At 41.0% G+C, this 12,495-nt stretch overlaps 1 protein-coding gene across 3 annotated transcripts in view; it reads left to right on the top strand.

Annotated features, from left to right (window-relative positions):
* Window positions 1-283: 283 nt before the first annotated feature.
* The window catches only part of LOC110840334 (cardiolipin-specific deacylase, mitochondrial), a 32,239-nt gene continuing 20,027 nt past the window's right edge, over window positions 284-12,495 (top strand). For all 3 annotated transcript variants that reach the window (XR_002546830.2, XM_022085287.2, XM_022085284.2), the window contains exons 1-4: window positions 284-563; window positions 2,403-2,487; window positions 4,179-4,361; window positions 7,603-7,715. Coding sequence is in view for 2 of the 3 variants with exons in the window: in XM_022085287.2 (XP_021940979.1) it covers window positions 469-563; window positions 2,403-2,487; window positions 4,179-4,361; window positions 7,603-7,715 (476 nt within the window). In the remaining variant the exon portion in view is untranslated. The remainder of the gene's footprint in view (window positions 564-2,402; window positions 2,488-4,178; window positions 4,362-7,602; window positions 7,716-12,495) is intronic.

Genomic DNA, 12,495 nt, shown 5'->3' with positions numbered 1-12,495 from the left:
CAACTGTTTGTTCATAATAATTTTCAAATTATTTACAGTACTAGAGCAACGCTCTCCTTTCGGAGCGCTTTCTCTAAAATAAAAAATCGATCATAAAGTCAATATGGATGAAATACATTCTGTTGTAAAAATAATAGCTATTTATAGGTGGAATCAAAATACATCAACGTTTTCCACCTAGTTGGTTCTGCCATCTTTCAACGCTTTAACTAACTGGATGTATTTCATCATCTACATCAGCAGATTAGTGTATACTCTATGGCAATGTTATTTTCCAGTTAAAAGTGTTATCGATAAATTATCGAATTCCTCGACTCTGCTCAGTGGAGGGGTGTTAGGACGGTTCTGTTATACGTGAAGCTTGGTTTTGGTATTGGTTCGCAAACACAATTCGAGCAATATGTAAAATTTTAAAAAATCTATGAAAAGAGGCTGGCAAGTGTCATACCTTTCAGGACCATATTTAAAATGTCTGGTGGAAGTCGTCTGGATCATGTTTATCGTAGCATTTTGATGACCAAATTTTTTACAAAAGGATGGGGGAAACCGGAAAACTTAAAAAGGTAAGAAGTTTCAGTACTTTTGATGTTTATTCTTCTGTGCACCTTCCGATAACCGTAATCTCAGTTCTGTGGTACCTGTTGACGCGTTTTGTTCATGGAGGACACCGGGCTTGATATAGTCGGTCCTACGTGCGGCATGTTTGATTGTGTATGGCCAGTAAGTTGTTTGCAAGCAGGGTCAAAGACCGTCTTCGGACTCGGTTAAATGGTAGAACTGCTATTTGATTTTTAATGTGATATAATCAAGTCTTGACTAGTTGTCTATTTAAGAATGTACAAATTTCAGCTTATTTAACTTTTTAATTATATATACATTTTGCAATCAGATCAAATGCCTTTGTATTATTTTAAGTCTATTTTCTTTATTTTGCATAAGAGCTGGTGATCTTTCATGGTATTATTCATGTTGGCCCTCTTGCCTGTATGAAGTTCTGACCAAATAATGAAATTGTGCATTCACCATATTATTACCTTATTTCAAATTCTGTTTCACATTCCATATTTTGTCTAATATTGTTTTATACAGATGTATTTTTATTCTCACATTTGCCCTTCAATAGCCAATCATCATTTTCATGTCAGGTATTCGGCCACTTGGGTTGTTACAGTATCACAGTTTTGGTTTTTTAACTTTTTTCGTTGATGGCACTTTGAACACATTTTCCATATTCTGTGACACCCGTATCACATTGTCCATCCTTGAAGGTTAATTAAACTCTTTGATTGTTAAAAATTAGCAGGAAACTGTTTGTTCTGTGCTGAAGATATGCTAGTGAACTGTCACTTTGATTTTGTACTGACATCATAAAAATACTACTGTCGATTATTACACACCTATGGAGGGTGATATTTCATGACAAATACGCACAGAAAAGAGACATTTCCAATCCATTCTCCGCAGAATTGAATGATTTTTTTGGTAAGATTATAGTTTCAGATTTTACTGCTTTATGGCCACTAGATTTTTGAGAGCAAACATCTGAAGTTGTCAAAAAACTTGTTTTTGGTGCACAAGTTGGCATAACAGCTTTCTTAATTGAGGTGCAGAACTCATTTTAAGCTCATTTTGAACTATTATGTTTTCAAATTGGACCTTTGACCAAGTTAGGACTTTAATGGACTTGCATTTTGTGATTCGGTTTACTGTAAAGCATCACTTCACTTATATTGACGAGGCAGCTTCAAGCAGTGTGAATCATATTTGTGCTATGATGTGTTTTGTGCCCTTGGCGTAGTCTTATGAAGGACCTGTGGAATGTAAATAAATTCCATTCTGTTCTATTAAATCCTTTACACTTATAAATTATGGTTATTGCAAACAGCTTCGTTGTTATAAAAATGATTTTTTTATGGTGACCACTTACAGGACTAAACAATTTTCACAACCCAGAAGATCACAGTCCACATTTTTACTGCCATGAAAACATGAACTCTCTTTCTGTAGTTCCGCAGTCCCCCTGCAGATATCACTACAGTGGATTGAAACATTCCGCGATAATCGTTTTAACGCTTGCCATTCTTATTCTACTTTTTCTAGCTCACTCGTAGATAGCACATGCAGCTGGTACAGGATCGTTTCATAAATCAAGAGAGAGTTATCAAAGCCTATGTTTGTAGTTAGTATGGGAAGGTTTTATCTCGCTGTATTAAGGACTGAACTTCTCTTTCTGAGTGACCCTTTTGCATACACGCTTGGATGCCGCATTTTTAAAGATTATACGTGTAATTCTGAGGACTGCATCCGGCTGAAAGTTTGGTTTGTAACTTTCAGGCTAGGAACTCTTGTAAATTAAAAACATTCAGGAGTTCTAACACATGCAGCATTTGTTTTACTTTCAGGTTATTTCTATTCAAAGAAAAGATGACGAATCGAGATACGTGTTTTAATTTGGTTCCGAATAATTATCCAATTACCATTTCAAAGGTGAGTCTTTTTTAATAGAAATAAAATGGAAGTGGGACTGTTCAGTGGCTAATAAAAATAATTTTTAATCAGGGAGTGCAGTGGGATACACGCTCTATAAGAACTGATTGTTTTGTAAAAATTCTTCCTGTCTGGTAGGTTTGTCTCTCTCCCTCTCTGTTTCTGATGGTGAATGGATCACATTATCTTGCATCAAGGTTACTGGTGAATCATCTTCATCTAGATGTCAGGTCATGCAGAAACAAAGTTTGGAGCTAGCAAGTTTACTTAGAACGTAACATACGAAGTTCAGCAAGGATTCAGACAGTTTTCTCATTACCTTGAATTGTATCAGAATTTATTTTCGTTACGGTGGTCTAGAGGTTAGAACGCTGGCCTTGTAATCCTGGGGTCTCGGGTTCGATTGCCGGCGGTGCCCGAATTTTTAACTTGTGTTGGGCAAGGCCGTGGTCTAGGCAACACGGAGTTTTCCTCTGTGGCATCCCAACAATTACTCCATTCACACACAGAAGAAGGCAATGGCAAACCACTTCTGGATCATCTGCCAAGAACGTATATGAACAGGTCCCAGTCCGAGAAAAGGATGGAAGGATCCTGTTCATATGGACCTGTCGTCAGACAGAACACTAAATAATAATAAGATGAGGTGGTCTAGCGGTTAGAACGCTGGCCTTGTAATCCTGGGGGTCTCGGGTTCGATTCCCGGCGGTGCCCGAATTTATAACTTGTGTTGGGCAAGGCCGTGGTCTAGGCAACACGGAGTTTCCCTCCGTGGCATCCCAACAATTACTCCATTCACACACAGAAGAAGGCAATGGCAAACCACTTCTGGATCATCTGCCAAGAACGTATATGAACAGGTCCCAGTCCGAGAAGAGAAAAGGATGGAAGGATCCTGTTCATATGGACCTGTCGTCAGACAGAACACTAAATAAAATAATATAATAATACCCTCGTCATTAACAGACAATATGAATCAATTGATTTAATTTAAAACTAACCTCTGAATTCTTTAAAAAAATTGGAAATATTCAGCAGGATGACTAAAATTGTCATGAAGTTTTCAGTTTATATATCCTGCTTGCCCAGGGCCTCTGACAAATTTATGTACAAGATAAGAAACTCAAAATTTTCTGCCTTCTGAGGGATTTGAATATTTTGTTCTGGAAGAACACAATGCCTCCATCTTCAGCTATTGTATGTACCCACAAGCTTACATGACATTACAACCCAGAAGACTGTTATCAACAAACAGCATATGACACGCCCATCTATCAAAAGCCGCCGTGTTGTTGATGATAGATTTAATTAAATTTCCTAGCTTATTATCTGGTATCTTATCTAATTTTTATTATTGGGATTGTGAAAGATATACAAACATTATTTAAAGACTGATTATGGTGACGTAACAGACCATGAACTTTAATTGAATGATTAATAAGTTTCTAAAGTTATTATTTTAGTGTATATTGAGCTTTTATTCACTATTTAAATTATTCAAATTAAGTTTGAAAGGAAATGCACTTTAGTTAAATATCATAAGTACATTTAGAATATTTAGGAACACAGTAATATAAGATTAATAGTGAAAGAAGACCTTCATTGTGTATTTAATTACTTTTTGTAACAGTGAACTGGAAAACTTGAGAACCATCGTCAGTATGTGTACAAAGAAAGATGTGTTTTTGTAGGAAGAAGATTATTCAGATTTCAGAATTATAGAGGGCCACTTTCTCTCTCCGTTCGTGACCAATCTGCCAGGTATTGTACCAAAGGAATCAGAAACGGCTTACTTCCAAGTGCTGCTCCCAAAGAAATGGAACTCCAGCCACTACAAGCCGATATGCCTGCACCTAGCTGGGACAGGTGACCACGTAAGTCGCTGAAGTAGCAACATTAGAAAAATGTCCTGTCCTTTATTGCAATCTTCTGTCCTTTTATGAGACCAAACGTACGTGTCCTACCAGGCGAATGAAGATGTTTCCAGTTTCTGGTGCTAGATCGCTGTGGTTGTGTATGATTTCCAGACTTATTCCTGAACTTTCATTCTGTTGAAGATATCCGTCTTCTGTGTTGTTGCGCTGTGTAGTCTGGTCGATGTTAACCAACGTTTCAGAGGTCATACTGCCTCCGTCATCAGGGCCTGATGACGGAGGCAGTATGACCTCTGAAACGTTGGTAAACATCGACCAGACTACACAGCGCAACAACCCAGAAGACAGAAATCTTTATACTCTGATGACGGAGGCAGTATGACCTCCGAAACGTCGGTAAACATCGACCAGACTACACAGCGCAACAACCCAGAAGACAGAAATCTTCATACTCTGATGACGGAGGCAGTATGACCTCCGAAACGTCGGTAAACATCAACCAGACTACACAGCGCAACAACCCAGAAGACAGAAACCTTCATACTCATCGCCCTGATGACGGAGGCAGTATGACCTCTGAAACGTTGGTTAACATCGACCAGACTACACAGCGCAACAACCCAGAAGACAGAAATCTTCATACTCATCGCCCTGATGATGGAGGCAGTATGACCTCTGAAACGTTGGTTAACATCGACCAGACTACACAGCGCAACAACCCAGAAGACAGAAATCTTTATACTCTGATGACGGAGGCAGTATGACCTCCGAAACGTCGGTAAACATCGACCAGACTACACAGCGCAACAACCCAGAAGACAGAAATCTTCATACTCTGATGACGGAGGCAGTATGACCTCCGAAACGTCGGTAAACATCGACCAGACTACACAGCGCAACAACCCAGAAGACAGAAATCTTCATACTCTGATGATGGAGGCAGTATGACCTCTGAAACGTTGGTAAACATCGACCAGACTACACAGCGCAACAACCCAGAAGACAGAAATCTTTATACTCTGATGACGGAGGCAGTATGACCTCCGAAACGTCGGTAAACATCGACCAGACTACACAGCGCAACAACCCAGAAGACAGAAATCTTCATACTCTGATGACGGAGGCAGTATGACCTCCGAAACGTCGGTAAACATCAACCAGACTACACAGCGCAACAACCCAGAAGACAGAAACCTTCATACTCATCGCCCTGATGACGGAGGCAGTATGACCTCTGAAACGTTGGTTAACATCGACCAGACTACACAGCGCAACAACCCAGAAGACAGAAATCTTCATACTCATCGCCCTGATGATGGAGGCAGTATGACCTCTGAAACGTTGGTTAACATCGACCAGACTACACAGCGCAACAACCCAGAAGACGGATATCTTCATACTCACCGCTGTGAAAACCTCAAGTCTTACAAGTTATTCTGTTGCCTTTCAGTCTCCAGTTATTGCTGTACTCTGGCACGTGTTGAAGCTACTACTGGGTAATATTTGTTGTTATTGAGGATTGTCGCGCCCACACAATTCTGCAGTGTTTAATTTGTTGTTTGAAAATGTTACTCGCATTTTTATTTTCTTATAATTTGCTTGTCATTTATTTTTGTTTGCTTATTTACAGTTTTATATTTTATTTTACCTCTACGTAGGATAGACCTATAATATTGAAAATTTTACAGTTACAGAATGCAGTCAAGTGTTCTTGGGTGATCAATCGTATGAAAATATAAATATTTTACAGTCATCTGCAGACTGATTTTGCTTGTCTCCCCAGATGACTGAAAGGGTGAGGCTGAATGAAATGTTGGAAGCAAGCTCCGTTCTCATGTGGTTGATCATCCAAGACGACTTCACCGTTTTATATAAGATATTTTTTCTTACGTTGTTTTTATTTGCGTATTTATATGTTTCATTTGTCACCCTCAGCGGACTAGTGGTTAGCGTGCTCGCCACTGGACCCAAGGTTCGAGGGTTTGAACCCGGGGCCGATGGATTTTTAAAGGTGATAAAAATCCGTAGCACAACTTCCTTCGGAGGGGAATTAAAGCCGGCGGTCCCATGTCGTAGATTTACGGCATGTAAAAGAACCTTGCGAGCATGAACAAGATGTTTTGTAAGCAAGATTCAGCGGCCATTTCTCACCCATGTCTCTCCTGATTCTCTACTAGATGGCTCTAACTAACTAACTAACTAGATGGCTTACCGAACCCGAAGGTTCATCACCGAATTAACCAAAGCCCTCCACCGGACCCTGTCCTGGACCAACAAAATCCAGTTTCCTTCAACTCCTATCTCCCATAGATCCTGCCTGAGATTATCCTCCCATCTACGTCTAGGTCTCCTCAGAGGTCTCTTCCCCTCAGGCTTCCCAAATAGTGGACCCAACCAACCAGATGGCTTAGGGAAACCGAAGGTTCATCACCGAATTAACCAAAGCCCTGTCCTGGGCCAACAAAATCCAGTCTCCTTCGAATCCTATCTCCCATAGATCCCGCCTGAGATTATCCTCCCATCTACGTCTAGGTCTTCCCAGCGGTCTCTTCCCCTCAGGCTTCCCAAATAGTGGACCCAACCAACCAGATGGCTTACGGAACCCGAAGGTTCATCACCGAATTAACCAAAGCCCTCCACCGGACCCTGTCCTGGGCCAACAAAATCCAGTCTCCTTCAACTCCTATCTCCCATAGATCCCGCCTGAGATTATCCTCCCATCTACGTCTAGGTCTCCCTTCAGGTTTCCCAACCAGTACCCGGTGCACACCTCTTGCCCCATCCATGCGCGCTACATGTCCCGCCCATCTCACTCTTCTCGACTTAATCACCCTCACAATCAAAATCAGGATTGAGTAGAAATTGTGCAGAGACAGTGGTCTGGTCACTCGCTACTCATAGATGCACACTTCGAAGATTAAGAAACCTCCGAAAGGAGGTGACTGAGACCCACAGTGGGTTGTAGATCTGAGGAACAACAACAACATAAGTTTCATATAATTATTGATGAATTTTTATTTTATTTACTCATTACTTGTTTGTTTATTTATTTATTTACCTATGTATCATTATTAATTTTAATTAATTAATTAATTTGAAGTAGAATCAAGACCAGATTTTCGTCACACCTTGCCTGTATCTCGTAGACAATGAGAAGATTTGTTAGTCCAGTCTCTGTGTCATGTTTATGTGCATTTAATGCTAGATGTTAATTTTTTGTTCTTTTTATCTCATTTGAAAGGGTTTCTGGAGGAGAAGGCAGATGATGGCAAAGCCATTGCTTAAAGAAGGAGGGATAGCATCAATCATCCTAGAAAATCCATTTTATGGTCTTCGTAAACCAAAAGATCAAGTGTGAGTATGCAGCTGTAAAGCATATTGCTTCAATGCAATTTAATAGAACTCTGTGTGCCTTACACCTTACGTCCATCTGAGGCCCATGCAGTCTTGTTTGGTGGGTGCTGCGGACTGTGTCTGTTGGAGTGGTTGGAGCGTGAAGCTGTCTCTCATCTTCATCTGTATTGAGGCAGTAGAAAGAACTCCTGTGGGAAGTGGGGTCAAGGAAATTTAAGAGCTTTCTTCTGCACTCGGTGTTTGTGTGAGACGTATAACCTCGTGATCCGAGTTTGTTGCTTGCGTATAAATACAGATTCGATAGCATTGTTCTCATGATGACAAATGACAGCCCCGCCCACTCATCACAGAGGGTACCCCATGACAAGACTAATATTAAAACTTGTGACTTAACCCATCCTAAGTTTCTTTTTTATACCCATAGCTAACGTACTACATGGAGCAGAACCATTCTTGAGAAGCTGCTAGTTGCCTCAGCCGGACAAGAAATCTCTCGCCACTTTTTGTACACCAAGGGTTCATTACCGTGTTCACAAAAACCATCAACAGTCCCAAATTTGAAGTCGTGTGTAACATTTTGTGTCATGCTTTATTTTATGGTAAGGCGTTATAAGCCACTTGCCCAACCTTCAAGCTGGAGGGCCACCCCTGGCGGCTGTCCGCAACTGCTTATTCAACATATGTACAGCTACCCTCCATGTCTGCAACCTGAGGAACACACCATGCACACTGGAAGTTTTTTTGCCTTCCCCATAAATGAATCGCTGCTTAGTCACAAGTCAGCACAATTACTCTGTTTCACATTTTTAAAACAATTTTTATGATTGTAATTAAACTTTGTAACTGAAAACTGATGGTCCGATGGCTCTGCAGTAGAGGGCATGCAATATGCCGCTGCTGTACGTTCAGAAATTCTAACAGAAGCTATCGACTTTGTGTTACAGTTCAAAGCACTTATCTGGGTGTAAAATGGCTCTCTGCTGCAAGTCTTGCGTTAATACGCACACAACACAACCTTTTTCTTTTCTCTCCGTAAAGTGGGGTTCACTATTCAGCCTTTCTTCAGGTGGGCCTCTGCACGATCTGCCTCGCTTAACGCTGTGCATTCTTCCACCATCAGACATTCTTTCATGCACTACGGATTCCACAAGACTGACGTTAGTATAGACACGACGTCCAGAAGATGGGATCTTTCACGAGAGTAGAACACAACTCTCTTTTACCGCTTCTATAGCGTTCAGTAGATCAGGGTCCAGTTTATTCATACTGTCAGATACTACAAACATTTTCAGCCCAAACTTTACTGGCTTCATGGAATTGTATATTTTGAGAGACACCGTCCCCTTGAAAGAAACAGCAGCGTTGCTGGGCGAGCTACGCTGCGTGCACTTTGATGAGATGTCGTCGAGTACAGATTTTATCAGCTCTTCCCTTTTCATTCTGCCCTGTTCCTCAGCAAGCGCAAAATGTAGGTTCCAGAACAAGGACGGAGACTTGTCCCTTGGTTACACACAAAAGAAAAGAAAGGCATTTTGTTCACCCATGCCTCAGAGAAATAGTGAGTAACATCCGACATGGGATGCAGGCCCAGGTTTATCGAGACACCAAGCAGTGCCTTGATATCGGCTAGGATTTTTCCAGTCAAAACCTGATGGTACAGCTGCTTTACGTCTAGTATTTTTGCTGAAGTTCCTCTGCTTGGTCCAGAGTCTGTACCAGTAACCTGAAACAAATCACTTACTTCTGTCACTCCTGTTACACTGTTCCTTGTACCATTTTTGCTCTCATTGGCATCAGCATAACTTATTTTGTGGTAAATGTCACTAGAATTAATAGCTGATGTACTTTTATTTCTAATGTCTGAGATAGATGATATTTTATCGTCATTTGCTCTCCTTGCCATCTCTCATAAATACACAAAAAAAAACAAGAGCAGGCACATGTCGCATAACCTGAATATGCACATACAGTGAACCGTGGCTTCGAACAACATCGTAATACAAAAATCCTGACATCTGTTACACTCTGGTACTAGTACAAATACATCTTCTGAACTGTAGCGTTATCTGCCATGATTTACGGCAACTTCTTATGGCAGAGAAATTGGTTTATTGAATGTTTTTGTAGGCTGCGGATATATACGTTCTCTACTCGGGAAGAGTTAAAACCTGGTTATGAGTCCCAACGGACTTGACACCAAGACAGACAGACTGACTGACCGTACATCATTTGTAACATGACTCGAACTTTGACTGTTCACATAAATATTACAATTGTGGTACTTAAAACTATAGACGAGTGTTTAATCACAAAACGTAACAGCAGTAAACTGCTAAATTTGCTACACTGACACTGACACTCACTGTGCAAGAGGAAAAATGAACTCTGTAGTGGCATAACGCCTTGCTCGGCTGCTTTCCCTTAATGAGTCCATATCAGTTCACTGGGATTGAAATATCTGTGATAGTACAGTGATCTCATCAATTTTGAACCTTTGGAATTTGACATTAGCCTATATGTAGAGGTGCGATCGGAAAGTTTCAAGACTGCGCCTATAAAAACCCGTACACTTATCTCAGGTATTAAATTCATCCATCACCCTCGAAGTAGTTCCCCTGGGAGTGAACACAACGATCCCAGCGCCGCTGCCAAGCCTGGAAGCATCCCTGGAAATCTTTCTTTGTCAGCCTGTCAAGCACCATCTGCGATTCTGCCTGAATCTCTTCTATCGTCTCAAATCTCCTTCCCTTTAGCTGAATTTTCATCTTTGGGAAGAGGAAGAATTCACACGGAGCTTAGAAAGGAAGTTGGGGTCGGTTCTTGCAAGATCTTTGAGCTCCTGACAAACGAGAAGTCGATTCTGCTTCTGGTCCTCAGACAGGATGCGTCGCATGTGGAGTTCTTCCTTTAGAATCAGCTGACAGGTCCCATAGCCTATCCCAACAATGTCGCACAAGTCGTTGATGGTACGACGTCGATCTTCGTGAATGGCCTGCCGAATCTTCGTAACATTTTCGGGCGTTGTGCTCGAAGATGGTCGTCCAGAACGCTCGTCATCATCGACAGAGGTTCGGCCATTTTTAAAACGTGAATGCCACACAAAAGTTTGCGGACTCCCCAAATGCTTGCTTTAGCATTTCATAGGTTTCCGTAGCCGTTTTGGCGAGTCATTGGCAAAATTTGATTTGTTCATGAAAATCCGCCATTCCGAAATCGCAGGAGGGTCGGCGTAATGCACTACCAAAACGCCCGTAACTAAGAAACAAATGCTAATTCGTTGATGCCAGCTGGCACACTGATTCACTATGAATGTAGGCCGCACCCCCTAGCGGCAGAAGCTCATACTACATCCGGTTCGCCCTCTATTGACACAGTCTAGAAACTTTCCGATCGCACCTCGTATAACGGCTAACAAGAACAGTCTAATCCCATTTACAGCACCACTCTCCGTCAACCTCCAATATTGGCGTGGGGGATGGCAATAAATTGAACTTTTTTATGTTTCTGTATGTATTTATTTGTTATTGTATGAAATTGGTTATGGTGAAATACTTTAGTTAGGACTTTGTGGGTAAAGAAATGGTAAAGTTGTGGAGTGTGTACCTGTTCTTACGGACTTCTATAACGGTACCATCTCGTACGGTATTCATTTTACGGTGATGTCGTTTCATGGAGTAAAGTAAATACCAGTCCCCGTGTACAAAATTTATTACACCTGTCCGCTGCCCAGTTACTTTTATTTGTTCCTTAATAACTTTATCAGTTGTGCCAGTTCTGTATCCAAGTCTCACTCGTTTATTAGTGCACGTCCTCGATTTTAAGGCACTAATTTCTTTCACAGTCTAAAATTAGTGAAATTGGTGCATGACTTACATTTGATAGCATCTAAGAAGTGATATTGAAACGTTATATTGTGTGACTGAAGTGTGAGGAAAATTTTTGTGTCCATAACATGGGACGGTGCATGGGCCTAGAAAAGAAGCCTGAAGTTACAGACATCTACTCCTTGAGCCTAGGTAATCTAACTAAATGTGTGTACCAAAGAACAAATTTGTTAGCTTGGAGATCCAGAAGTCCAGTGTACAAGCAATAGAACTTTCCTGTATGGAATGTCTTTGGTATGCGAACCTGAATAGGGCATGCGACTCTACCTTATGCTGCCAGTATTGTGATACATAACCTTTTATTTTTGATATGATGAATAAAATCTCTGTCCTTCATCAAATCCAAATTCGGAAGAGTTCATTGTTTGTAGGAACTTTTGAAAAGATGCAATGAATACAAATAAAGATGAAAAACTGATAAATTGAAGATGGCTGGCTTCTGGTTAGTGTTTTTTATCTGATGCCGGTTTTAAGCCGCCTCTCGACCATTAATTCATTAGCCGACCGGTATCAAGTTGCAAGTTCTGTGTAGTTTAGCAAGTCTTTTCTTTCTGATCGGCACCCGCGTATTGCCAAATGATAAGCATCCATGATGCCTTTTTCGCAGATGGAACACGTCTGTGTATTCGAAAGTCTGATTCTGTGAACGTGCTTCTGTAGGTAATCATGGTCAATCAAGGCTCTAAAATTAGCTACAAATATCTGTCTTGGGAGGAGTGGTGGGTTGTTGCGCCATGTGGTCTGGTAGAAGTTTACCAACCTCATCACCCTGATGATGGAGGCAGCGACCCAGAAGGCAGCCATCTTCAGACTCACTCCTGTGAAAACCTCAAATCCTACTTAATAAGAAATTCATTACATGAAATGTAAAGCTCTCCCATTACACACCATGGCAC

This window comes from Zootermopsis nevadensis, unplaced genomic scaffold, assembly GCF_977971745.1.
Source record: "Zootermopsis nevadensis isolate Lab colony 2312 unplaced genomic scaffold, Znev_1.0 Znev_ptg000046l, whole genome shotgun sequence".
Classification (NCBI taxonomy): domain Eukaryota; kingdom Metazoa; phylum Arthropoda; class Insecta; order Blattodea; family Termopsidae; genus Zootermopsis; species Zootermopsis nevadensis.
Note: the sequence above shows the minus strand (reverse complement) of the source record. Positions and strands in the feature narration are given on the sequence as shown.